We start from the raw sequence: 27,806 nt of genomic DNA on the forward strand, positions 1-27,806 counted from the left end.
ACACACAGGTGCATGAGCCTGAGCCCATCCTGCTCCACTAACAGAGGTGCTGGGGATGGGGTGCTACAAGAGAGAGCCTGGGAAAAGCTGCAAAGAAAAATGCCAAGTCCCACATCCATCCCAACAGACATCCAGCTCTGCCATCACGGTCCCTCCGACGCCCATCCAGGCGCTCATCCGTCCGCTCTTCAGGTCGAGTCCCTCTCCTGCTGGGTCGGCAGCAGGCTTGCCACTGGGGGTGCTGGCTCCTACCCTACAGAGACTCAGGCTGACACGAGAACAGTACTTGGCTGGGCAGTGGAGCCGCACCTACGAGGTCGGGTCCCGCGGAGCCACACACAGCCACAGCCACAGCTGTGCCACCACCACAAGGCTCGCTCGGGCTCGGGCGTCCCCCGAAGAGCTGGAGGCTGTCAAGGCAAGAAGGAGCATGTGAGCTGGGACCCTTGCACGGACACAGCACACATCCCCTGAGATGATTGTGACCCTCTGTGATGCTCCACCTCTTAGCCAAGAGGCCACCAACAGCGCACATTGCCATTGACCTTGATGCTCCAGCCACAGCCCGAGCCTCATCCCTATCCTGCTATGAAATGCCACCTTCCCCACGCTGCTCTGTCTCAGAGCAGACCCCCCCCCCCCTCAGCCATCTTGCCCCGACCGCCCCAGACCCTCAGGACTTGCCCCTGCAGCTCTTGCCGTCCCCTTGCAGTGTCCCCGTCACGCAGCTGCACAACGGCCCGTCCGCTCGGCTAGTGCAGATCTGCTCGCAGCCGCCGTTGTCCTCGCACCAGTCTGATCCTGGGGGCAAGGTGCATGGAAGGGGGGGGGAATGATGCTGCTGGACCCTGAGCAGCCCCCGCTTTGGCCACCCAGGACCCCCATTCCCTCCTGCAGCAAGAAGTCCTACCGGAGTGCTCACTCTCCCCTGGGACCTTGCTGTCACCTCGTGCCACAGAGGTCCCCGTGGGAGGTGGACACCCCCACGCCGTGCCCTTCCCCTGGCCACATGCACTTACGCTTCCTCCGAATGGGTCCCACCGAGAGGATCTGCTCGTGGGCCTCCTGGGCGAAGGCACTGGCTGACCGCCGGTGCTGGGGGCAGTTCTGGGCAGGGACAGGGGGTACATCCATCACTCTCAGCCCCTGTTCGGGCCCCCTCTGACCAACCCAGGTCCCAAAAAGACACCCAATGTGGCCAGGCTCAAAAAGCTCAGGTTATGGGCAACCTGCCCATGCGAGAGTTGTCCTCCCCACACCCAGACACAGTCCTTCCAGCTTCCTCCTCGATCTCTGACCACCTCTTGAACGCCACAAAAACCATGCCCATGGCGTCCTTCCAGAGCTGCAGAAAAGCCCCGACCCGCTTCTCCAAGCCAGCCCTCGGTGCCTGCCCCACTTACTATCTTGCAGGAGTATTTCTCTGAGTCACAGAGTGAGACGGCGCAGTGCAGGTGGACTTCATCATAGTCCCCGATGAACTTGAAGACGGTGACATGGAAGCGACAGGTCAGAGACACCCCGTTCTCCTCTATGCCAATGGTGTTGTCCTTCATGTTTTGGCACCTGCGCAAAGTACAGACGCTTGCCATGGTGCTCCCACTATTGGGACCCTCCCTGGAAGGATGTTACTCTCCCCTCGCCCCCTAAGACCTCTTGCCCAGGTCCTGTAGCAGTGCTCTTTGGTCCCAGTATACCCTTGAGAGCATCATGGGACCCACTTGTCAGCATACCTCATCCCTACAATATGTATGGCTTTTGGCTGAGAGAGAGCTAACCATCATCATAGTATCTCCTACGGCACCATGCTTTCCATTTATAACCGAGCCTGGGCTGATATTTTGGCCATATTTTGGCCCTGGCTGGACAGGACAGGGACCCCAACTGGCCAAAGGTCTATCCAGTACCGTGTGGCACTGTGCTGAGCAATAAATGCTGGGGGAAAGCCAGACAAGGAGGGGAGGATGTTCCACTTGCAGCATTTGTTTTCCCAAATAGCCATTGCGCACGATGGAGCCTGGCTTTCCTGGAAATGACTGAACGTCTGCCCACTGAAGGGATGTTGTGAATGAATTGCTGATTTTGTTCTGATTCGGCACAGCTTGGGCTTTACCTATTACGCTGCCTTTATCACAGCCTACACGTTTTCTCTTTTACCCTTCCAATTCCCTTACCCTCCCTCGATGATGAAGTAGCGCAGCTTGTCGTTGCTGTCCCGCGAGGGGGTCGCGTAGCACTTGTTCAGCATCAGGATCAGGTGGTTGGAGTCAGCCCCGACCACGAAGACCCCCACGTAGAGCACGTCCCGCGTGGTCAGCACGACTTCCCCCTGCCGGTACGGGTGCTTGTAGGAGGAGTTCTTGTACAGGGCCATCTTGGTCGTGAAGCTCCCTTCCTGCGTCGGCACTGTCAGGTTAATCACACTAACAACAAGAAACCAAAACAGGCTCAGATTCACCAAAAGGATTACTCCCACCTCATCACCTTGCTGCATGTGCACACGAAGGAGGGGTGGCATTGCTCTCCCTGCTCTGACCTTAGCATCGGCCGCACAACTGAGTCCAAGGAGATCTTGATGTCCAGCTCGTAGGCACAGGAAAACTCCACGTTGATTGTCCGGTCCCGGGTGATGATGTTGCCCGTGTTGTTGGCGCTTTCGATCCACACCGTGTTCTTGTACACTATGTGCGTGCTGTTAGACTGTGGGAGGGAGCAAACAGTACCCCTCGAGACTGATCATCTCTGATCTCCTGCTCCTGATGGGTGCCTCAGCATAGCAGTGTGACCACAGGGGCCCTCCATCTCTATAAAATACCACCTCTGGCCCCAAAGGTTTGTGTACCGCTGCAGTACCTTCCCCCAGGGAGCATCCACACCCAGCAATTCCAGTGTCACCGGTACGGATCACCCCTTCCTCCCTGACCCTGAAGTCCTCAGGGACCTCACAGGTTCCTGAGCCTCCCAAATACTCCCCTTCCTCCTCCTAATCCTCCGGGCTGGGACACAAGTTAGCTGGACCATGAGATCTCAGACCCAAAAGTCTGAGAGAAGTCACCCTGGCCCCTTGCCCGGTCCCACCTGCACCACGTTGCCGCAGTTGCCCTTGGTGTTGTTGATCTGGAAGGAGATGAAGTCCTCGCCCTCGATGCCGGGGCAGTGGCGGTCGTTGACCCGCACGCCCTCGCGCTCAAAGCCCAGCTGGAAGAGCTTGCACTTGGAGATGGACACCTCCATTTGGGCGGCTTTGCAGGTCACCTCCGCGTCAATGATGTCGTGGGTGTCTAGGGCAGAAAAAGGGTTACGGGACCACCAGAAAGGACACCACACACCCAGACCCCCACCCCAACCATCGCTTCTCCCCCTGGTGGTGCAAATGGGCTCACTGTTCCCGTAGGGTGGGGGCTCGACGCAGCCGCACAGCTCCCCGCCGTCATCCAGCTCGCAGCTCCGGTTGGGGCAGTCGGCACCCGTGCAGGGGTCTTCCACCACTCCTGCTAAACAGCACGAGAAGCGCCGCAAGCGGGACCTTTATCCTCAGGCCACAGGATGGATGGACCACAGGATGCACCACTATGGGCCACCCCACGTGGGATGCCCATGCGGGATCCCAGAGGAACCCAGCTCTCTTACAGCAATTCTCCTTCTCGATCCACTCGGTTCCCAGGATGCCGAAGGTGCGGCATGCCTCACCGTAGGCGGCCAGCGAGCCGCATAGCTGCACCTTCTTGTGGTTGTAGCAGCCGTCCAGAAAGCAGGACTCGTAGAAGGGCAGTGGGTCCAGGAGGCCGTAGCAGGGCTGGAAGAAGCCTTTCATGTCGGTCAGCTTCAGGCAGTAGCTGTCGCTCTGCAGCTTCTGGATGCGGACGTTGTCACAGGACGCGGCGTACTGGGAGTACTGCAGCTCGTTGCAGCTGCGGGCACCGGACACGTCGCGGGGGCTCGCGATGCGCTTGGCCCCGCTCCCTCCCGTGCCTGGTGGGGATGCCTCACCTCTTCTGCATGCCGTTGGTCTTCCAGCTCTGTGCCAGCAGCACGCTGCTGACCACCGGCTTGCCCCGCAGCGTGGCGTAGTCGTCTGCCGGGTCGCCATTGAAGTTGCCACAGAGGCCGCACACCTTGTTCTGCAGCCGCTCGCCGATGGTGATCTTGATGACGTTGAAGCCGTTGTAGCGGATCTGGATGTCGGGGCCAGAGTCGATGACCAGGAAGCCTTCCTGGCTGTAGATCTTGGTGGAAAGCCCCGTGACGAAGGGGATGCTCACGTGGCTGCCGTTCACCTGGCACAGGAGAGGACATGAGGCTGATGTCCCTCCTGTCCCCTCTGCCACCGGACAGGAGCGTTGGCCACCCACAGACATCTCTGCAAATGCCTCCCGGTACCCCAAATAGGAAAACATGATGCGTCTGGTTGAGCAGGGGTCATTGAGACCTTGCCTTCCCCTTCACATTCTCCTTCTCCCAACAGATCTCTCTGAAATCTGTTACCCTTAAATGCCAGTATAAGGCCATGATGCAAAGCAAGCCCTACAAGTGTGTAGAGGCTCTAGCTGGGGACTCCTCTCTCACTGAGACAGCCACATACAGTGTTCTTCTACCCTAAAAGACCAGGCCTGCATCCCCCAACAATTAAACGACAGCCGCACCTCCCCACATGCAGGAGGACTCAAAGACAGGGACAACCTTTGCCTCCTGCCATCCCTCTCATCCTGGCCAGCACCCCTCTGCCAAGCCCAATGGAGAGCATCCACATCCATCGCGTGGAGCTGCTGGTACCACTACAACCAGCGACCTGTGTGGCCTTTTGGTCACTCGTGGGGACTGCTGCACTGCCCTTCTTCATCAATGGACATGGGTGCCTGGCCCCTTCGCTCTGGAGCTGGTCCCCCGTAGCCCAGACCTCAAGACCTCACCTTGACGGTGTTCCTATCACTGATGAGGATCTGCTCCTCATTTATGTAGAAGTACACGGGGGAGATGATGGTGAGGTTGGGTGAGGACCACTTGTCGAAGTTGATGATGAGCTGGAAGGAGAAGTCGGGCAGCTTCTGGCAGATGGTGGACAGCACGAAGGCGCAGTTGGCGGGGAAGCGGAGGAAGGCGCCGTCGAAGGTGCGGAAGACGCCGCCGCCCGCCGCCAGGCAGAAGGAGCTGCGGGTGCTGAAGCAGCCGCGGACACCGTTGCGCGAGGCGCACTCCTCGTCTGACTTGCAGTGTCGCGGGTCGCACTGGATCAGGTTCCGTCGGAAGCAGCGGCACCGCCGCGTGCAGTCCCCATTCCAGAAGAGCTGCTTGGGCTGGAAGACAAACAGGTCACACACGGGGAGAGACAGGGACCCCTGCCTGACCCTCCATGGATGCTCAGCCTGGTTTTACTTCCCTCTGCCTCATAGAGCAGGAAATCTGGTGATGAGGGCAGAGCAAAAAGCACAATGCACACACTGACTGCTTGCGCACAGCTGCCAAAATCCCTGCTACCTGCAGGCATGAGGACACTGCACATTTCCATTGCCACGGTGACCTCATCTGCCTTGTGCCCTGCACTCTAAATACCTCCTTGTCCCTTTCTTGTGCCCTGCCTACCAAAACATAATCCGCCAAGCACCCCATAGGACAATAATGGGGTAACAGCACACAGTGGTGTGCTTGGCTTGGTAAAGACACTGTGCAGAACAATTTCACCATAAAAAATACGGAAATAAATAATAATAATAATAATAAAGTTAGCAATGCCACCAGCAAGATGAGCCTGCCAACCATCTCAGCAGCATTTTGTGTGGCTGTGGTCCTGTACAGCCACCGTGCTCCAGGTGACATGCACTTGTGTCATGCTTGTGTGCCTCTGCACATTGCTGTGTGGCTATGGCCCATCTGTGTTTGCCTCCCCATGTTTTCACGGTACACTCCTGCCAGACTATGTGGGGTTGATGGCACCCACCAGGAGCACAACCACACAACCCAGCCTGCAGCAGAAGACCAGCCTCTGCAAGGGTTGGCTCCTGCAGGAGGGGAACACGATTTCCTCTGTCCCCAGGCTCCCTGCAGCAGGAGAAGGCTCAGAGATTGCAGATGAGGAGGACATGCCCGAACAGCTCAGCACCAAACAAAGGAAGTGACCACAGCTACTATTAAGAGAGATACACTTATCTTCATGCTCAGAGGACAGAGGACCAGAGGGTCCCGGTGTAAAACAGACAAATGGAACAACTGGCAAGGTAAACTCTGAGGATGGCAATGGCCTCATGCTGGCTTCAAGCTCCTTATTCCTCCTCGGAGACAAGGGTCACCCTGCACCATGAGAGTTACTATACCATGGTCTGGTGATTACGGCATCACGCTGATTCCACAAAATCCCAAGTAACATCTAATAGCTACAAACAAGTAGATTTCATAAGAAACAGTAAACCCACTTCACTTGCAACTCGTAGAGTATTAGACTCTGACACCAACTAAAGGCAGCATCCCTGGTCACCAGTCTCCTTTCCTACCACCCATTCCATGCAGGACACCTGAATCACCCTCACCTAACAGCCACAGAACCGTTTTGCAGGACATGTGGCATACCAGGGATGACATCCCTCTTCTCTGTCTCCCTGTGCCCCCTGGTGCCCTGGCACCTCCTGCCCATTTTTTTTTTTTGGCTCATATTGAGTCACACTGAGCTGGGGGGTGTCAACATGTGCTTCTTGTGTGACCCCTGCTTGGCTCCTCTAGATACCTGCACCACACACCACAGTGACCAGGAACAACACGACACCTTACAACGCATCCACCGCATGTCCCACCTGGGGCACCCAGCGAGGGATGTCACAAAGGGGCTCGGAGATGGCACCGTGAGAAGGATGTTCCCGGCGTACCTCGTAGTATTTGCCATCAGAGTAGCAGCCGCAGTTCTGGGGCAGGATGCAGCTCTTGCCATTCAGGACGTAGCCGGGGTCGCACTGGCAGCCCTCCACGCAGTAGTGGCTGCAGTCACTCTTGAGCCGGATGGCGGCGCATCGCGGCTGGCACAGGGACACGCAGCTCTCGTAGTGGCTGTTGGGGGGACAGCTGACAGCTGCGACGTGCGGGGAGAACACGAGGGGTGAAGATTAGCTCCTTGGAGAAAATTGACCTCTCCTACAAGCTCCTTACATCACTGGCTTATCGCTGCCAGCCACCATCTCGTGGGGAGCACGCAAACCACGCGCCTCGGCCATGCGCACAGCGCACAAACCCTCGCAACCCTCTGGCACTGGCTCCTGCTGACCCTAGGGCTGGAGGACAGTGGTGCCCACAGAGGTCTTGCAGGCTTCCAGCCCACATATGGAGCCCCTGTGCCCTCTGCAAGGGTACACACTCCAGGGGATATGCTGCTGGCCTTCATTCCTTAGCCATCAGACCTCAAAACCTGGGGGTTGCTGCGCACCCAAAGGTGCCACCAGCTCATTGGGGTGATTTTTGGGCTGAGCACATGGGGGTGACAGATCATGGCCTCACCACCCCTGCCCTGTGGGAGCCTCCAGAACCGGGAGGTTGCTCATTAGGAGGAAGAACAACATAAATTAAATTTTCAGTCTTGTTAGTGGTGACAATTACTTCCCAGCTGATTTGCCAGATAGAGCGGCTGCCAGGGAGACTCACAGAGCCCATCCTCGGGAGCTTAATTGGATGTTGCGGTGTAATCTTATTGACAACAGTGAGCAGCTTCATTAGAACAAACATGTACTCCTGGCTGCGAGTCTCACTAATAAAATTCCTGGGGAACAACGGTAGGATGGATGATGCCTCCTGAACCCAAGGCTTCACCTTCTCTATCCCTGCTCCTGCTGTATCACACGCAGTTCAAAACTACTCCTGGAGGACTGAGCGCACGGGGCCAAATCCAGCCCTGGCAAGGACTGGATGGACACTTGCTGCTTCGGGACTCTGGGGTGGAAACAAGGGGACCCCAGGTGCTGATGCCCCAAGTGCCAGGGGAAAGGGCTCTCAGTTTCCATGGCTCTGCTGCATGGGACAGGCGGGTGTCCATGGGTCGAGGCTGTGCCCATCCTGCCGTGGCCCCAAGGTGCTCCAAGTCAGCTCTGACATGATGACAAATGTGACACCGAGGTGCCTGTGCAGACCTAGGGCTCACAATTTACCTCTTCTCTATGCTAGTGATCACACCAAGGACTCAGAGCTGGCTAACAGGGCGGGGAAGGCAACCCCCTGCTGTGTCTGCAAGGGTTGCTTTGAGGGAAAACTGCTCAATCGCTGACCTTCAGCCCCACCGACACAAAAAAAAAAAAAAAAAAAAAAAAAAAGCATCAGCACTGCACACGTGGCAGAAAGCTTCCTCCTGAACTCCTCCCTCAATGCTGGTGGGACGATTTTGGGATGGGGATGGATGCTGGGCATCAGCCTGCCCCTCCCTGGTCCCATGGCATGCTCTGCTACCTCCTTTAAGCAAACACACACCTCCCAAAAATATTATGGTGCCACCACACCTGTGGGTGTCACCCCCAGGCGACACCCCTAGCAAAGTGGAGCCTGGCAGCACGGTGGCACTTACAGCACGAGGTGAAGTTCCTCCAGCCGGTGACGGTGACGCCCTGCGTTTGGCACGTGCTGGCGTAATTCTGCAGCCAGCCGCAGGCTGTTTGCATGGCCCCCCCGTCGACACATGTGTCGAAGAGGCAGTTCTTGTAGAAGAAGCTGGGGCTGATCTTGCTGTGGCACTTGGCAAAGACACCGCTTTGGCTGGGGATCAGGCTGCAGAGCTGCTGGGGCTTCCAGAAGCCCTCCACCTTCCCGCAGGCAGGGCAGCGGTCACCGCAGCCCACCCGACAGAAAGCGTCCCGCTTCGCCCAGCTCTGGACAAAGTCGGTGACACCGAACGCTGGCATGCCGCCCGCGGCCACCAGGTCGTCCTCGGGGTTGCCGTTGTAGCGGCCGCAGAGGCCATAGGTCAGGTTCTGGAAGCTGCGCGGGATGGTGACGGAGAGGAAGGTCTTCCAGTCGTACACCACCTTCAGCCCAAAGTCGGTCTCGACCACGATGTGGAAGCCGAAGGCAAAGATGTTCACTTTGCCCTGGCCCAGCTTCAGGGGCAGGTAGAGCCGCTCGTTGTTGATCTGCGGGGAAGGAAAGGAGGTGGCTGGTGAGCTGGGCTGCTCGAGCCTTCTGCTGCAGGACACCGAGGTGCTGCTGAAGCAACCAGCCTGGCGCCAGCCTCCAAAATATGGCAGCAAAAAAGGAAGCCCCCTCCAAAAGCTGTGCCAAGGGGTGGTCTAGGGACAAATATTCCAAGGTTTGCCCTGGAAAAGCTTCTGAGACACAAGGAATTGTGTACAGGGAACCACCCAGGGGTTTGGGAGGAAGAAATAACCCCTCGTAGATGCTGCACCCACCACCACTCCTTGCCCTTCACGGCCCGCGCTTACCATCACGGTGTATTTGTAGGCACGGTGGATGACGATGTTGTAGTTGAAGACCTCCACTTCCACTTGCTTCACCCACAGGGCCAGGGAGGTGTCCCGGTCCTCATTCTTGGCTGTGACGGTGAACGTGGGGAAAGTGTCCGACCGCTCTGCCCGTGGCCGGGAGATGGTGGTGCACAGGACCAGGGCGCAGCTGCTCTGGAAGTCGAAAGAGTAGCCATCAAACGTCAGGTAGTGCCCGTAGCCGGAGACAATGCAGGAGGCGTCTGTGCGGACGTGGCAGTAGTAGAGGCCGTTCTCCTCCAGGCAGTACTCGTCGTCCTTGCAGGAGACGTTCTCGCAGTACACGCTGTTGTCCGAGCCGTTGCAGTAGCAGAGGAAGTGGCAGGAGATGTCCATCCAGAAGGTCTGGTTGGTGGCCAGCTGACGGCCCTCGAAGTTGCAGCCGCACTCGCCGCGGGGAACGCAGCGGGAGCCGTGGAGGGCGAAGCCCTCGTCGCACTGGCAGCCCTCTGTGCAGGTGTCCGTGCAGACGGGGCCTGAGGCCAGCGTCTCGCAGGTCTCCACGCAGCTCATGCACTCCTCAAAATGGCTGTTTTCAGGGCATGCCAGGGCTAGGGGCATTGGACACAGTGTGTGAGTAGAGATAAAGGTGGACATGGGGTGAGCTGCGACCCGTTTGCAAAAAAAAATAAAAAAAAGCAAGAGGGGAAGCGATCCCAGTGCCCTCCCAAACACCTGGTCTTCCCATTCCCTTTGTGACCCCTTTTCCTCACTGCCATCACCATCCTCACATTAGAGACCTGTGCCAAGTGAAACCTCCTCCTGCTAACCCAGAGGACATGCCACCTTCCCAAATGGATGCCTCTCTAAAACCTCCACAGTGGAGGCATCCCACTGACTGTGTGCTGCCATGCTGGGGATTTTTCACATTCGCTGCTGAATTATGAATGTTTTCCCATCGATGGCAAGTTTATAGCGACAGCTAAAAACACGCCTTATTCGAATTATCCTTCAGTGATGGCTTACAGTACTGTCAGCCGCCATCTGCGGTTCTGGAACGCTCCTACACCACATCATAAAGCTCCTCACATCTCCTGAAATGCCACCATGAAATTGCTTAATTGGGAAATCTGTCTCTGCAGGCAAAGGGACTGCTTAGAAACTGCCATCAGTCCACAGGGTGGCAGGTCCTCATCTATGGGCACAAGAGGCGTTGTGGTCCTAACACACACCGGTCACCCGCTGGCTTGACGACCCTGATAAGAGCTCCAGGACCGGGCTTTGCTGCTATGGGAAATGCTGCCTTCCAGATGAAAAATATAGGAGATGCCCTATGCTAGCAGTGATGCTCGCCACCTCTTTCCTTTCTGTGCACTACTCAGGAGAGCACTTCGTACACATCAGCCTCCATCAGACAAAGCTCTTTCAACAGCCATGCCAATCTTTGCTTGACTTCTAGGTTAGCGAGTGGGAAAACTGCCCCGAATTGCCAGAGTTTAGGCAACTCTGCCTCATCCATTTGTATTATTTCAGACTTCTCACGCTGCCCTAAGTGCTGGGGTGCCATGGGGCTCCTGAAAACTTGCAAGGTCCAAGCCTCTCTTCCACCAGTCGGTCTGCTGTTGAGAGTTTTCCAGCTCCTCTATGGAGGAACACCATTAAGGACTATGCACGAGGGCACTACAGGGGGAAGAGGGGCTGTAATTTCTGGTGGCCCAATAAACAAAAAAAAATGCAGTGTACTTCTTTACACTCACAAACTCCTGAGAAATAGACCTTTCCCACGGTGGTGAGGTCTACATCCCCTTCTCCCCACCCCAGATACTTAAAAATTTTCACGGACTCACGGCAAAAGCTGTGGCTCCTCCACTGGCCCACATCCACCTCGGCGTTCTTGCAGGCGCCAGCGTAGCGTGCCACAGCGTCGCACAGCTCCGACTGGTTGCCTCCGCTCTGGCACAGGCGGAAGAGACACGTCCTGTAGTAGGCCGAGACGTTGACCACGCTGTGACACTCCAGGAAGGAGCTGTTGGTGGGGTCGTTGATGATGCCGCAGTTGGACCGGCTCCTGTAGGACTTGAGCAGCTCCGAGTCGTTGTTGCACGCCTTGAGGAGGTCCCCGCACTCCCCGTTGCAGATCTCATTGAATGTGGTCCAGCTCTCCAGGAAGAGCTCCAGGTTGTCCGTGCACTTGCCCTTGGGCAGGCAGAACTCATCGCTGCTGTTGCCGTTGAAGAAGCCACACAAGCCCCCGGTACAGTTGAAGTAGGCGGTGGAGAGGCGGATCTCCAGGAGGCCTGAGTTGTAGTAGCCGATGCTCAGCAGTCCCTCTGACTCCGTCACGGTGCCGTTGTCGTTACGGTAGATCTCCAGGCGGCCAGAAGGGTGGAAATATGGCAGTTCCACATCGTAACCATTCACCTGCAAGTAATAAGTGGATCACAATGTGTCAGTAAGGGTGATGTGACTTTGCATGGACATTCCCATCTGCAGGCTGCACCATGCCGAGAACACTAAATGCTTCCAAACCCAGGCTCAGTACTTGAAGGCCAGGACCCTCCCTTCAAAAGGCACAGAGACCTTTGAGTAGGGATACTCCTTCTTTTCCACAGCCATTTCGCTGACCATAACAACATTATAGCCACCAGCTCTGCTGGCAACTGTGCTGTTAATCAAAATCCAAGAGCTTGCAACATATGAGTGCTAATTTTATTTTCTGCTTGCCCCTAGCCTTGTTAGCTCTTCGATGTGGATGGTTTGCATGGGCTGTGCCATGAGAACAGCATCTCAACGAGTACCTGTCACCTTCTGCCTCTTCCCACCCAGGGACATGAATGGGAAGTCTAAGGGGCAAGGACCATGAGAGGACATGATCCCAGTCCTTCTGCCTCTCACTTTGGAGGGGGTGGATGGACTTTGGCATTTGTGATGGCCCCAACATCAAGGAGCAGTCCAAGGCCATGGACCTACAGCATCTCCAAGGGGACATCGTGGCATGGCACGAGCCACCACCTCCCACCCCAGCCCTTGGTGGCACCTTTACCTTGACCTCTGAGAGGCTGGCTCCTCCGACCTTCACCTCTTGGCCTACCACCTGGATCCGCACGACGCGCAGCCCATTGGGAACGTATCCTGGCTTCTTTTGGCTGATGTCCACCTCAATGAAGTCCGGCCTCTCCACACAGGTTTTGAGCAGCGTGTAGGAGTGCTCCAGCGGATAGGGAAAGGCGACGCCGTCAAATGTCTGCAGCACCTGGTTCTGCCCCACCAGGCACAGGCTCTCCCGCTTGGGGTAGCAGCCCCGGTAGCCGTTCTCTATAGCGCAGACCTCTCCTTCAGGGCAGGTAATGTTGAAGCACTTGGCCTCCCCACCATCCTCGCACTGGCATTCCACTGTGCAGTCCGCCGTGGCCCAAAAAGACTCCCCGACGGCGTAGTACCGGCCGTCCACGTCGCAGCCACACTTCTGCACGGGGATGCAGCGGTCGGCACTGAGGACGTGGCCCTCGTCACACTCGCAGCCCTCAGCACATGGGGAGGTGCAGGACAGAGGGGCTGTCAGGTCCGAGCAGGAGGCAGGGCAGCCACTGGCACACACCGAGTAGTGGCTGTGCTCCGGGCACCGCACGGCCTCTGCTGTGGGTGCAGAGGGGACACAAACAACAGGACGAGCACGTTACTACGTGGTTCGGGGCCACAGACCTCGTTCCTATTGACCCACAGCAGTGGCAGTGTGAAATGACCCAGGAACCCCACTTTAGAGCAGATTTGGCCTTGCCATTTTTCTCATGTGCCTTCTCTATTCCCTCAATGCAAGCAAAAGCTTCTCCAAAATAGTCCCAGCACGGTCGAGCCTACTGCAGCAATTTAATGCCAAAAGAGGTGGGTGGGCTGAGCAGCGTGCTGCCAGCCAGCCTGCAATCCAGCCCAGCCTCCAACATCACAGCAGCCAGCTTCTGCCTGGCCTTTTCTGCCCTTTCGCTATCACGAGACTCTCACACCACCGAGGGGAGGGATCGATTGGCTTTTGCTAGACCCACTCTGCCTTGAGCAACTCCCTCCCCTTCATTCCTCCCATCTAGATTATCTCCCATTGAGATTATTTCCCATCCAGATTATCTCCCGTTGAGATTTTCTCCCATCAAGATTATCTCCTGGGAATGAAGGCAGGCACCCACAAGCACTCCCAGCACGAGCACCCCAACACTTACCGCATCCCGTCTGGGTGCGCCACTCTCCCACTGGGATGCCCAGGGCTTGGCACACCGTGGCGTACGCCTGCACGGCTTGGCACAGCCCGGTGCCATTATCCCGCGCACTGCACAGGTCGTAGACGCAGCTGTGGACAAAGGCAGTGGGGTCCACGACAGCACCGCACTCCCAGAGTGGCCCGCCGCTCTTGTTGATGAAGCCGCAATATTCAGGGGAGAAATACAAAGACTCGGCGGTGGCATCACAGATGCTGCAGTTCTCCACGCAGCCGGGAGAGCACTTTCTCTCGGGGTGAGGCACTCGCCAGCTCTCACCCAGCTCTGGCGCGGACACGGCCAACCTCCCGTCCGAGCGCAGGGTATCGTCCTCGGGGTCTTTGTTGTAATTCCCACAGAGACCGCAAGTGCCATTGATGTACGTGCCCGGAACAGAGACGGAGGCATAGTGTTGCCCATCGTAGGTCACTAGCAAGCCAAAATCAGTCTCCAGAGCTGTGGACAAGCCGCTTTGGTAGACTTTTATTGCACCCAGCTCCAGGGAGATAGGTAAGGACACCACCAAGTCATCCACCTGCAGGAACACAACCGCAAGACTGAGCGATCATATGAAATAGCAAGGGGTTTCAGACAGGAGCAGTACAACCCTGTGTTTATAGATGGGTGCAGAAGGTCAGCCAGCCATCAGTAAGCCTTAGGCCTCTGTTGACCCATGGCTTTGCCACCAGTGCTTTCCACCCCATACATTTCCCAAGGGGAAAATGGAGCCCAGAATGTCCCACGGCCAGTCCCATGGTCCTGGGGCTGCCAGCACGGTCCCACCATCACCTTGGAGGACCCAACCCATCAAGTTCACCCTGTTCAGTGGGGCTCTTACCTTTGCTTTCCCAAAGCTGCCCTTGGGGAGGACGATCTTGTGTGAGTAGACCTCCACAAAAATGTCCCTCAGCCAGGAGACGGAGGAGCCGCCTCGGTTCTCGTTCTTGGCCTCCACGTTGAAGTAGGGCAGCTGGGAGCCTGGCCAGCACTGCCTGGCGAGGAGGTAGGAGCAGGAACCCTGGAAGTGAAAGAGGAAGCCGTCGAAGGTGTGGTAGTGCGGATCTCCGAACACCACGCAGGTGCTGCTCTCCACCGGCACGCACTGGAAGAACTTGGTCTTCGGTTCGCACGCTTCAAAGGGGCCACAAGCCACCTCCTGGCAGAAGATCTCGTTGTTGAAGTCCAGGCAGCGGCACTTGGTGGTGCAGTTTGAGTTGTCCCAGAAGATTTCCCCTTGACGGAGAAACTGTCCTAAAAATGCATAAAAGAAAAAAAAAAAAAAAGAAAAAAAAAACACATGCTGCATCACCTTTCTCTTTCCTTAACAGAGGAACCTCACCCACAGTTAGAGGCACGGTTACATCAAAATGTGAATTCCTCAGGCATGGCTCCATGTCCTACAGAGAGGTCTGCAGGTCATATGCCCACAAAGGGACCTGCTGCAGGGCTTCTCAGCTGCTTTTTGCACACTTCTGGCAAAGCAATGCTATCACAACTGAGCTTTCAGTGCATCCCACATCCCGTTTGAAACCTCCCCACACCAAAGTGCAGCAGTCGGTGTGAGCACCGCATGGGCTGGCCAATTGGTGGGTTATTTCTCCTGGGTTTGAGTCCTTCCACTGTTATCAGAAGCAATTCAGTCCCATTCCAAAGAAGCTCGTAGTGTTAGGAGCCCAAGGAGCTGCTGGTAAGTAACTTCCACCCCACACGTCGGTGGCGATGGGAGCCGATGAGCGATCACCCAGCCAGCAGACGCGAGAGGCAGGGAGAAGATGGCAGAGCAAGGGTGGCAGACACCCATGCGAGCTTCCTCCCCTCCATATGGCTGTCTTTCACACCTCTCCTTTACGTGGATTTCACTGTGCACGCTGCCTGCTTTACCTCTCCTAAACTTTTTGTTCTCTTCCCCGCCTGCTACAAAAAAATGGTGTTTTACAGTTCCCTGCAATGAACAGCTCCTTAAGTGAGATCTGCTGCACCAACCATCCTGGTGCATGTGATTGTGGCAAACTGGAATTTCAGGGTTTGTGAACCCAAAACCATTCTGGGGCTGCAAGAGCCTTTGGGTCATCCAGGTCATCTTTGGTACAACCTGAAACCAGGCCATAAAGAAGCTGGGCATCCCGGAGCAGCATCCAGCAGCAAGCAACAACTCTCTTGTTACGCAGACTCCAGGAGTACATCGGATGCTCCTGACAGCTTTGTTTGTCAAAGGGCAATGCGATGGTCTCTTCGTGGCACAGACCCCGTGGTGTCTCATTTAATCCCTTTACATCTCCATGCCACCGGTGACACATGCACAGACACTGTATTGGTGCAAGGGCATGGAATTTATCGTGCCCAAAAAAACTACAGAAACAAGGGAAATGGGACCACACTGTCAGCATCCCCATCCCAGGGACGAGAGGGCACAACCGTCCCCCAGGTCTTTCCCGTGAATAAAATAGCTTCACGGAAGACTCTGTCTAAGACAATTATTGAGGCATTTCTCACATCTCCATCAGCACTGCAGCAATTAATCGAGACAACATCCAGGTGTTGTTTGATTCCTGAGACTCTCTCGAGCCCCATCAGCTCTTGACTGTGTGCGTCCAGGCAGCAGAAATGGGGGCTTTTAGCAACGCCTTGCTGATGAAACCACAGAAGTGAAACCAAGCAAGCACTGGTGACACCTTTGTTCGCTGGTGGTTGAAAGCCGCCCAAAGCTTTATGGGCCCCTCTTGTTTTTCTCAGAGCTTCCAAGTCAGGTCTCAGCCGCACTGAGAATTGGCCAAAAATATGCACTGCAAGCCCATTCTCCAGCCGTCCAAGAGTCAGCACGCAGGGATGCACCAGAGTTGGACAAGACATGCCCACGCGGAGATGAATGACAAACCTCTCTGTCCTCCCCACTCAGGCAGCATGACCTTTTGCCATTCTGCACCCTAAAATCACCATTCCTCTCTTACCTCTCAGGCTGCAGCCGTTGGCTGGATCTATCTCTCTGCCATCTATTTTGAAAGCCCAGCGCCCAGGCACATTAACATTGGTCGTTTCTTCTATATTGACTATGTCTGGGGTTCTGGAGCCTGGGATGCTGAAGAAGTTGGTGACATTTCCACCGTTGAAGCCAGCCTAACACAGAGAGAGAGAAAAACCCATCACACATCCATCCTCGCTGCAGGAAAGCAACGCTGCATTTGTGCACCTCCCTGCTCACAATAATTCCTGAGTATGTTGTCTTTCATCTCAAAATGTTTTTTCAGAAATCTCGGTTTTCAGGTAGTTTGGATGTGAGTGAAAATCTCCGCAGGCACTACAAGCAGTACAGATCTATATTTACATTTTTATCTATGTTTAAATATAAATGTATGTAAAAAATTACATCAGGGAAGCTGTGGGCAACCATCAAAGAGCTTGGGAGAGCTGGGGACACGGGGCCCAGAGCCTCACCTGGGCCATCACCCCGCCGAGCCCGGTCAGGGGGTCCCCTCCGCTGGCCGTCCCCGTGGTCCAGCTGATTTCCTGGTAGTTAAATATGGCAAAGGACGACACGCCGTCGGTGATCAGCACAGCTTGAAAAGTGTTCACCTGGGGAAAATATCAATGGATTCACAAGGTGAGGTTGCTTTTCTCCTGATGCCCTTCTGCCACACTCATCCCTTGCCTGGGCAAGCTGCAGGAGCATGGCAGGGACTGGGATCAGGAGCAGAATGGGACCCGAAGCACGCTGCCTCTCGGCGCTGTGACACCAGCTGCCCCCATCCCCACCAGCCCTTCCATCTGGGAAGGCAGCAGTGCTGTCTTCAATCCAGTTCAATGCCAATAGATGGCAGCAAGAGAATGAGCTTGTGGAAAATAAGCCCTCAGCAGGACTCGGGCTGTTATGACCTGTTATTTTGCATTACCCTGCCTTAGCTTTCTTCCTTGATGTGTTTTCTTACCCAGTTCCCTGCTGCATCCATATTCCACAATGCTACCGGTGCGTTACGGCCAAGACAGCCATGTGGATTATGTTTTGCCTGGCTGCCACATCCCATTGCTACCTGCTAAATCTGCTGATCGGGTCCTTCCTTTTGCTTGAAATGACTCTGCATTTCCAGCCCCAAACACTCCGATAAATTCAGCAAACTGCGAGCCCAGACCCTGTACAAGAAGAGCACGGCCAGTAAGGTGACATAAAACCGAGCTCTTCATTTTGCAGTTGCACAGGGGGAGAGAAGATGCCCATACCCTGCAGGTATCCCCTCTATCCACGTAAATCCAGAGGCAGAATTCACCCATGGGAACATCACAGAGTCACAGAATCACAGAATTCTAGGGGTGATGGATCATCATTCTAGGGGTGATGGAAACATGATGGATCCATTCCAAATCACGATCTCAGCAGAGGATGAAGCATGCATTGCACCTCTTATAGATGTCTCCCTCTGGGCCTGATGTCCAGAAAATGTTTCTCTTTGCCCTGCTACCAGGGCCCCGGGCAGCCCTTGGGACTCTCACTGCAGGCTGTGGACCACAGCACGCCCAAAATGTCCCCAGCACCATGGGACAGAGCAGTTTTCTGTCTCCCATCGCCTCCTCATCCTGCCTGGAGGTCTGTGATTGCTTTACAGCAGAGACAGCACGTTACTCTGAGCTGGAGTGTACTCTGCCTCTGCAACAACTGCTGTGGCACCAAGAGGGACAGATCCTGCTCTGATGGGAGCCTGCATGGCCCCAAGAGGTTGCAGATCTCCAATATTCCTCCTTAGGAATATGTTCATGAACCACAGAAACTTCCCAGTCTGACACTTGTGGCCAGAAACGCATCGAGCACCCTAACCCTATTTAAGAAAAAAAAAAAAACAGCTCTTGTAAACCAAAACCATTTGCTCCGGAGTCACCGAGAGACTGCAACTGCAGCATCCCCAAGGCCACATTCGCAAAATTGTTTTCTGCAGCGATTCTGCACTGCGATGAATTTCCTGCTTAAGTTGCATTGTGCTATTCCACGTGCCAACCCGGAGCCTTGGCTGCTATTGAGTGGGAAGACTGCTCTATAACAAAATAAATTGCATTGTGTTGCAAATGTAATTCCTCAGGCAATACACGAACCTCTATATTGCTTGCTGTCTGCAAATATATATATATGTATTTTTTTTCTGCAAGTGCTGCCAGGACTGGCAACAAATATGCATTAAATTTTGAGCCTTTCTAACAAATGGAAAAGAGCTGAATTGTTTATCAGAGCCAACTCCTCGAGACAGAAGCGGCAAACTTCTGGCACTCACAGAATGCACACAAATACTAAAAATTACTTTCCCAAACAACGGTATGGAGATCTTACTTGCTGCCTGCACCCCAGCCTCCTGGGGCGGTCCTGCCAGCAGCACAGATCCCCCAGTGCCAGCTGCTCGCAGCAGTTTGCAAGCCTTTCATGTCTGCAAAAACATCTCAGCACCATCACTATCCTCAAAGATGGGACTCGCACCCTTATGGAAATAAAGAGAGATATCACAGACAAATCCCACATGTGACTCTGATCACCCTGGACGGGTCAGCTGTCGACATGGACATGCTGCCAACAGCCCCTCTGAGTTTCCCCTTTCTGTTTCAAGCACAGGCTTTCAGAGCAGCTGTCCTCCCCCTTACACCAGATGCTCTCGCTGCCCTCCTGAATTAGCATTGTGCCGCAAAAAGAGACGTCAGGATTTGGAACAGAACTTGGGGTCCTGCATAAAGGCTTTTAGTCTGAGGTGCCCATCCACAAAAATATCTCTGCGTTACCACTGTGGTCAAGGCACGGAGGGAGGCTGGCATCTGCACAGCCACAATATGATGAGGCCGAATGATCCTAAGCAGCGTCAGAGCCATGTCTTGGCGCGCTGCTTGCCAGGCAATGCTTTCTCTGGAGCTCTGCGAGCACTGAGCAGGGCTCATAGACAGAAGGACAGGACTGTGGTGCCCAGCTACAGGAGGACAAAGCGACCTACCCAGCTTTACACCCCGGTGTATATTTGTACACAGATGGACGCACAACCATCTACCACCACCCATCGAGGCACACGGCCGATTGCTCTTACCGGCGTTGTGCTGCTCCCTCCATAGAAAGTGACCTCCTCCCAGGTGACGATGAAGACCCAGGTGGCGGAGAAAGAGGACATGTCCTTGAAGTGCTTGCGGATGTCTTTGGAGGCTCTCCTCAGCAGCTCAGGGTCCGTGCTCTCCCTGTAGTAGATCTCCCCCCGAATGCCGTTGTGCACATCTGCCCAAAAGGGTGCGACGAAGGCCCGTCCGTCCGTCAGGGGGAAGGCCTCTGGGGTGAACTGGCTGACCAGGGCGTTGAAGGAGATCACGCCGTTGTTGTTGACCTGCAAAGAGGATGGGGGGATTGGAGAAAGCCCTAGCAGCAAGCTGCTGGTTCATCAGAAAACGTGGGGTGAGAGTTTTGGAGGGGGATGGTTTATGGGAACGGCAGACAATGAGAAGTCCTGGACAAGAGGGAATGGCCTCAAGTTGCACCAGGAGAGGCTCAGGTTGGAAATTAGGAGATATTTCTTCTCAGAAAGAGCAGTCAGGCATTGGGATGGGTTGTCCAGGGAGGTGGTGGAGTCACCTTCCCTGGGGGTGTTCAAGGAAAGGTTGGACATGGTGCTTAGGGACATGGCTTAGTGGGTGACATTGGTGGTAGGGGGGTGGTTGGATGAGATGATCTTGGAGGGCTTTTCCAACCTTCATGACTTTATGATTCTGTGATTCTATGATCTAGGCACATACACCCTACTGGTGGAAGCCAGCACGGTGACACCGGCTGCACGCAGGAAGCCCCAGGCAGGACAAAACCCTGAAAAGCCTACAAAACTGCCCAGCTTCACCATCCCCTAGCACCGCCTGCAGGAGCCCATTTTCCCTCTGCCAGGTTCCTGCTGCACTATTGCTTGAAAACAGCAGCAGCCTGCCCTTGTTGTGGGCACCTCCACGTGCGGCCAAACCACCACCTCTTTTTTCCTTGTGGGTCTCTGCATGTTCTTGTTTCTTGTCATGTAACAGGAATAATGTTCCTTGTGTCAAGCCCTGAGCTTTTCTGTACCATTTAATCACCTACAAAGACAATTTATTGCCTTTTATACTCCTTCCCCTTGAACATTAGCCCATTAACTATACCTTTGACTTTCTTAATCATAAAACCTATCAGTTCATGAAATCTAAGAACTTGTCAGGTGGGTGCTAATAAATCTTCCCATTCCTGATGACAGCGAGAGCGCGTTTAAAATGCAGCAGCTAATGGCTAGGAAAAGAATAAAAGGAAGGTCTGCTGCTCCGCTTACATAAACGGTTCTGTACGGGGCTCCGAAAAAGATGAACGGGATGGAGAGCTTGATCTCGGGAGAGCTTCCGTCATCGACTTTGGGTGTTCTCGTGTCATTGTGCCAGAAGGGATATAGACTTGCCATGGCGTGAGCTGCGAGGAGAGAGAGGAGGGAGTCCTTACAGCTAAGTGGGGACCAGTCCTGGTTTTTTGGAGAGGGCACGGTGGGGACCATGGCTTTGCCTGCCCGCAATGGCAGGGGCACGAGAGAGAGCGCATCGCTCAAGGGTCCACCAGACGGGCTTACAGCTCCCAGCAGCACGTTTTGCTTTCTGCATGACTGTGCCCAAGCCTGTGCTTCAGCTTCACATCGGTACAGCACCCGCAACAGCCCCACTCCCCCCAGGATGTGCCGGAGGTGCTGCTTCACGCCGTGCTCAGAGAGACCGACCGAGACCCAGGGCGACCCCACGGCCGCGCTCCTCCTGCCCATGCCCCGCAGCCCCATCGCAGGCCACAGCCCACATTGCTCCAGCCCTTCCTGGCACGGGCAGGTTTCCTGCTAAAAGGCTCTGCTGGTGAGCGTAACTGCCTCTCCTGGGAACATTTTAGGAGATGCTTTTGATATGTGGCAGCACAAGCCTGCTGCTTTCTACCAGACTAAAATCCATTTTCCAATCAGCTCTCGTCACAAGCAGACACTTCTGTCCCCAGGGCACGTGTCCTTCCCCGCTGCAGCCCCTGCCAGGTCTCTGCCATCATCTCGTCTCCCGTTTTTGTCATCTGCCTACCAGCGTGGCTCCTCACCCAGCAATCGGGGCCTTTGTGCCCTTTCCTCCCTCTCCTCCCCTCTTTGATGTAGAAGAGCAGCGCGCAGCCCTCGTGACATTCGATCACAGCTGTTGGGAGCCACCGGGCTCCGAACAATCACGGCTCTGTTTACCTCGATTCGGGACATGCTTTTATTTCCTAGGTCCCAACCTGTGCCCCTCGGAGGCCTCCAGCTGCAGGCAGCTTGCTGGATGGGGCTGGGATGCTCTCTTCAAGCATCCTGCTCGAGGCTGCCTGGTGAGCATCACCGGCCGACCCTTCTTTGTGGCTCCAACCCAGCCTTAGGGGGGAAGGAGACAAGGGGAAGCCTTGCCTGACCTGGCTGCATCCTAAAAAACCACACACACGACCCAAGTGCCCCGCCAGACATAAAGGGAGGCGACGTGTGACAGCATCCGCAAGCCTGGTTTCAGAGATATATCCAAAAACTCCTCGCTGGCAGCCTGTAAAGCCAGTCATTTCACAGCTGCTACACAACTGACGGGTTATTACAGCTGAGGCAGAGCTCCCAGACACAGATTTGACTTCTTCTCTAAACAGGGAGCTCAGCACAAACTTCCCAGGGCTGGCTCCCTCAGCAGTGCTGGTACAGCACCGCGGCGCTTTGCATGCGGCACGGCGCCTCGCCAAGCACCGCCGGGCCCCGCTGATAATGATTTTTGCCTGGGTGGCGTTTCTCATGGCTGAACAGGTCGGCCTCATTTTCCGCCTGAGGACACAGAGCCCCAGCTCATGCCCGAGCTGGGCTCAGCCCCACGGCTCCTCAGCCACCAGCCTGGGGAATGGCTTCGGGATTTCACGGCTCCCTGTTTCCATCCTGGAGGTCCTGGGGTCAGCCCCACGCCCGGAGCTGGCCACAGGGTGCAAATCTGCCACAATACCAGCCTAACGTGGATTTTCTAGTCCGTAGCAACTCAGCTTGCCCTTCTTTGAATTAACATGTAACCAAAATTAATCACTCCATGAGACCGAGGAGCTGCTCCTGCGCTTTTCACCACCCTAGCGGACCACAGCTCAGGGCTCCCACCCGGCCCTATGCAGGTCACCAGGACTCATCCAGCCCGGTTGTCCAAACCACCTCGCACAAGGACGTGAGAACTGGGCAGGAGCTGCTGCAGATTCCCCTGAGACCCCAACAGGCCACGGCCACGTCTGCTCCTGCTCGTCCCCAGCAGGCACCCGAGGGAAAACCTGACTACAAGCAAACCCTGACATTTCGCTGCTGCTCATTGATTGACTCCTTATGTGGCATTGGCTGGTCATTAGAAATTCTTCATACTTTATTTTCTAGCACTGGCAAGACCATCACAACCTCTCCAACGCACCCTGTGTGCGCATACAGACCTCCACACGATATATGCACCCATACATAAAGTGCTCACCGAGGCCGGCATACCCGTCGGCTTTGCTGCTGACTTCGTATTCCGAGCAGCATTGCCAGCTCCTCATTTAGCCTAAACTATCCGTGCTTCACTGCTCTCAATGAGGCAAGGGCCATTTGTGCGGGCGGGAGATCCATCTCCGCCACGCAGTCTGTCCCTGCTGCAGATCCGGCACCTGTGCTCACCCACAGGGGCACACAGACCTCCCCGCGTGGCCTTCACCCTTAAAACCTGCCAGCCCTCTGCCCCGGGGAAATGCTAACTCCACCCTTGTACCTGCTCCAACCAAGGGAAAGGGAATTTTCACGGTAAAAATCACTGTATTTTGTGGTCCCAGGGCACGGCACTGCTCCGAAGCTTTCCCCTCTCAGCCGAGGAGCGGTACTAACCGTGGTGCCGCATGGTCATCACCAGCAGGGCCACCCAGGTCCCGAGAAATGATCGTTTGTTCATCCTAAAGGGCAGAAAGAAAGGCGGACATGCATCACTCCCACGGGAAATCCCATCCCCGACCAGTGCTGGGGGATGCTCAGGCAGTGCAGAGCTGCAGGTCCCTTGCCCACCAAGCAGAGCCAAAATGCCTCCTTCGTTAAGGGCCATAACAAGACCTCCCTGGTGCTAAGGGGAGATTGCCCCCCAGGTATATCACAACAAGCCCATAAGCACATGGAAGAGCTGCTAATTTCAGGAGGTGTGGGGAAGTTGCCAAGAGCCCAGTGGCTTGGAAGCAATTCCTGCCCCCTGGGGGGAGCCTTGAGACACAGTCCCACTGGCCCCCCGGGCTGGCCGCTGGCACGGCGATCCCCAACACCTCGGTCTGGAATGAAGGAAGCACAAACATTTACACAGCTGGGCACCTCTTGCTGCACAGGAATCAATGAGAGAGACAGAAGCTGATACGATGCTGGGAAACGGAAAGCGAAGTCCTGTGCCAGCTTTAATTCCTTCCGTGCCTAATGCAATTTGTTAGTCATTATTAATCCAATAGAAAATATCGCTAAAACACCTGCTTTGATTTCTTCGCCCGTCGTTTTCGCTCGCTGCACGTAGGCACGGCTCGGGCACAGCTCGCAGGAAGGTATCGACTGCTCCCAGCATGTGCGTGCAGGAGTACGCGAGCAGCTTCAAACTACACCTAAGCCTTGTGTGCAGCCTGTCTACACCAGCCTCTGGATCAGCTTCCCTTTGTATGGCACTTGCACTTCAATTACATGGACACGATGGCCGTGAAACACAGCATCTCTGCAGGCTCACCCGCGGGATTTATTTCTATAACCTACAGGGACCAACAGATCTGGCTAGTTCTGATTATTTACATGTAAAGCACAGGGATACGGCAGGGGACATGGCTTTGGGAAGCCCAAAGCCCTGTGCAAGGGGAGTTCATCCCTGCCCCGGTGCTCAGGGCACCGCTCGCGGCCACGATCTGCTGCCCACGACCTAGATCCTAGAAAAATTCATTTCCCCAAGGAAAAAATCACCTTATTCCCTACCTCGGGAGGCAGAAAGCAAGCAACAGAATGTTACAGAGGTGGTAAATCCAAGTTGCTGTGGGTTTGTTAGCAGACAGCAGGCAGACAAGGGCTAGCAGGGACTAGAGCAGTCGGAGAACAAGAGCAAGCCCAGCACCGCTTGGGCACCGCGACAGACAATAAAGATGTCACTTAACGTGCCACATACAAAAATACTATTTTTTTTTTTTTTTTTTTAGGTATGGAAAAAAATTACCAACCTGCTTTGTAGACTAGAGGATCCAGGAGGTCAGAAATATTAGACCGGTCTTGGTAGAACAGGGAGAAGTCTTAGGTCAATGCAGAACGCATGCCGCTGCTCTTTTGCCAATTATTGCCGATGAGTGGAGCGATGTCTCAGTCCCCTTCAACTCGCAATTGAAAAGTCCGTTTTCGTCAATGCTGGTTCGGGGCTGGAGGAGTGTAGAGTTGCAAATCACAAGTGGTGCCTCTATTGATAACCAGCAGGCTAATCTGGAGATCAGATTCTGGCCTGGAGAGGGAGAGGAGCCGCTTTCTTACCCAAACGCTCGCCCCCTCGGGTGGGTTCAGGTGGAAATGTCAGCTAGCCGGAGCTGGGCTTGCGGCTGCTCTGCTCAGCATTGCCTTTTGCTGAAGGGAAAAGAAAAAGAAAAAAAAAAATCAAAGAATTGAGCCCCTTCCTCCTTTGTGTAAGTGAAGAAAAAAAAAGAAAAGCCCTCTATATAATGTTACAGGATTAGCATTAACAGTGCTAGGCTTAAAGCACCATTCAAAGGCAGTGCCCCACAGCTTCAATGCTCTTACTTTTCCACCAAGTCTTCCACCAAGTCTTGTTCCAGTTTCTCAAGCACAACGCACTTCTGCTTTTACAGGTGGGAGAGGAAAAGCCCCCCAGTATGTATGTACGTGCTCCCCAAGTGTGTTGGAGAGGGTGTCCCGGCTGCTCCCGCTGCCACCCACTCGGCAGGGACTGACTTGGATTTTATTCGAGCCAGGGGGGAAATTTCACTGGGGCACTGTTGTGAGCCTTAGCACCGGTTCCCCCATAAAACCTGCGATTTTCACGGGGCTTTTCCCTGCCTCTGGGCTGCAAGGCTCATGGGTAAGCGCCCGCAGCAGCCAGGGATGTTCTCACTCCATCTCCCCTTCCCTCCACCTCCAGCAGCTGCACATCTCTGCAGGACCTGGGTTTTGCTTGATCTGCATTTACCTCGAGGGACAAAACTGTGGCACGGCTCAGCTGAGGACCTGTCACACTCCTGCCAGCTCTGTGCGGGCTGCGAGCCTCCAGCTGCACCACAGGGAGCACAGCAGCCTGAGCCAGAGCCTGCGAGACGATCTCCACCGATTTAATTTGGTTCACCAAAAAAAAAAAAAAAAAAAAAAAAGCCCAGGCACATTCCCATGTCCCCATGCTTTGAAACTCAATGGAAAACAGGTAGCTTACCCCTTCCTTGGAAAGGCCAGCTTAGCTCTCGAGCAGCGCCGTCGGAGTGCGGATGCCATCACGGGGCGAGCTCCAGGGGCTCCAGGACGTGCAGTGAACACCTTCACTCCCCACGTGCCAAATCCTCCCTACAGCACCACTGCCCCTGCGAATCCCAGACTTTGCTTCCTCTTTATCTCCCAAACATGGCCCTTTATCCTCCAAACATGGCTTTGCCAGCAGGAAGCTTTCATTTTATTTATTATTATTTTTATTTTTCCTTTTCTAGACCAGCAGTGCCTTTAGGAGGGCAGGGGGCCTTCGGAGCTCTGATATTCCAGGGAAGATTACTTCCAGCTTGCCGCTCCGTGCACCCTGACTCTTCCCTTCCATCCCATCTACATTTTAAGTTAGCCAAAGGAAAACCCATTGACTTCTTATCCTGTTTTCTAAGACAGAGAAAAACCAGTGCCAGCAGGTTTCCCTCTGCTCCTTTTGCAGTTTAATATTCTGGTCCTGTTTGTCCTGGGCAAGTCTACACTGATGAAGTTTGATTAGGTTTCACTGCCTCTTTGGGGAAGACTCTCTCTTCTAGGCTATTTTCTTTTGGCAGGGGATGCTCGCATCCTGCGGTGCTGAGCACATCGGAGCCGAGCAAACCGCTATTGATTTATTTTCCAGAGAAAACGTTCATCCCACGGCCAGCCTTGAGAAAAGCAAGCGTTAAAGGACGAGGTGCGGCAGGCAGTGCTTGGCCTCGTGGCATTCCCATTTCGTGGGACTCAGCCCGAGGAGGATGCCCTGGTGAGGGTTTATTCCCGGAGCCCACACCACCCACACCAACACTTAGCAGAGCAAAAAGTCTCGGCAGCTCGCACTCTCCCAGAGGTGCACGGGTGAGACAAAGAGAATTGTTTTGCTTCAGGGAACAAGGAAGTTCAAAGCCAGGACACTTTTCTCTTTTTTTTGTGCAAAAACTGAAGTTTATTGAACTGATCCAAACCAATTACCTAAGTGGCCTGAATTCCACTGCTAAGTCTGCGAGCAAACCGAAGGCAAATTGTGGGCGCGGGAAGCGGAGTCCCCATGAGAGAACCCAGAACAAAAACTGCTATAGACTTACAGTTTTCCCTTTTTCTTTAAAATTACATACGGATGCATAATTAATAGGGTGCGAGAATAGACCTTCATGTTTAAATCATATTTGAAGTTTCCAGTAAGTGCAGAAAAGCAATCACAGCGGCAAAGGCCTGAGATCACAGAATCACAGAATAATATCCCGAGTTGGAAGGGCCCCATAAGGCTCATCGAGTCCAACTCCTCGAGATGGCCGCAGCCGCCTCGAACGCGGCTCTGGGGACGGCGTCTCGCTACTGCCTGCAGAAGCGCCACAATCAAATGAGGGTGGCACAGCTGCCAGGAATACTTATTTTAGCCTCCGGGCTGCTTTCAGCAGATTGTTTGCATTTTCCAATCTGCACACGAACGGGAATCTCATTTACAAGCAGAAACGGCGACGGGTGGAGGCAGCGCGATTGCAGACCCGAGCAGGCGAGGGCAAACCGAGAGCCTATCCCCAGAACAACGAGCGTGATCGGGCGCAGCTTCCCCGAGCTGTCCCGAGCCCCCCCGTGGACCGCTCTGTATCGTCTGCCACCGGGTGGATGCGGGCATCCCCCAACGAAACTGGTGGCAAACCACACGGAGGGAGCGGAGGACGGCTGCCACGCCATGCATATTCATAGCATCGCCGGTT

The 27,806-nt window shown here is 54.8% G+C and overlaps 1 protein-coding gene across 1 annotated transcript; it reads right to left on the reverse strand.

Moving 5' to 3' along the window:
* Positions 1-309: 309 nt before the first annotated feature.
* TECTA (tectorin alpha) lies at positions 310-23,584 on the reverse strand. Its single transcript, XM_035555763.2, has 23 exons — positions 23,521-23,584; positions 20,938-21,071; positions 19,693-19,980; positions 17,081-17,218; positions 16,597-16,762; positions 14,487-14,899; positions 13,613-14,183; positions 12,445-13,037; positions 11,249-11,822; positions 9,402-10,012; positions 8,531-9,092; positions 6,855-7,054; positions 4,911-5,294; positions 3,991-4,277; positions 3,631-3,911; positions 3,384-3,494; positions 3,079-3,281; positions 2,537-2,700; positions 2,175-2,423; positions 1,404-1,566; positions 1,020-1,107; positions 685-801; positions 310-410 (listed from the first exon to the last, which is right to left on the reverse strand). Exons 1-23 carry the CDS (start codon positions 23,582-23,584, stop codon positions 310-312), a joined length of 6,462 nt encoding a protein of 2,153 aa, XP_035411656.2.
* Positions 23,585-27,806: the final 4,222 nt, after the last annotated feature.

Source organism: Cygnus atratus, chromosome 22 (assembly GCF_013377495.2).
Source record: "Cygnus atratus isolate AKBS03 ecotype Queensland, Australia chromosome 22, CAtr_DNAZoo_HiC_assembly, whole genome shotgun sequence".
NCBI lineage: Eukaryota > Metazoa > Chordata > Aves > Anseriformes > Anatidae > Cygnus > Cygnus atratus.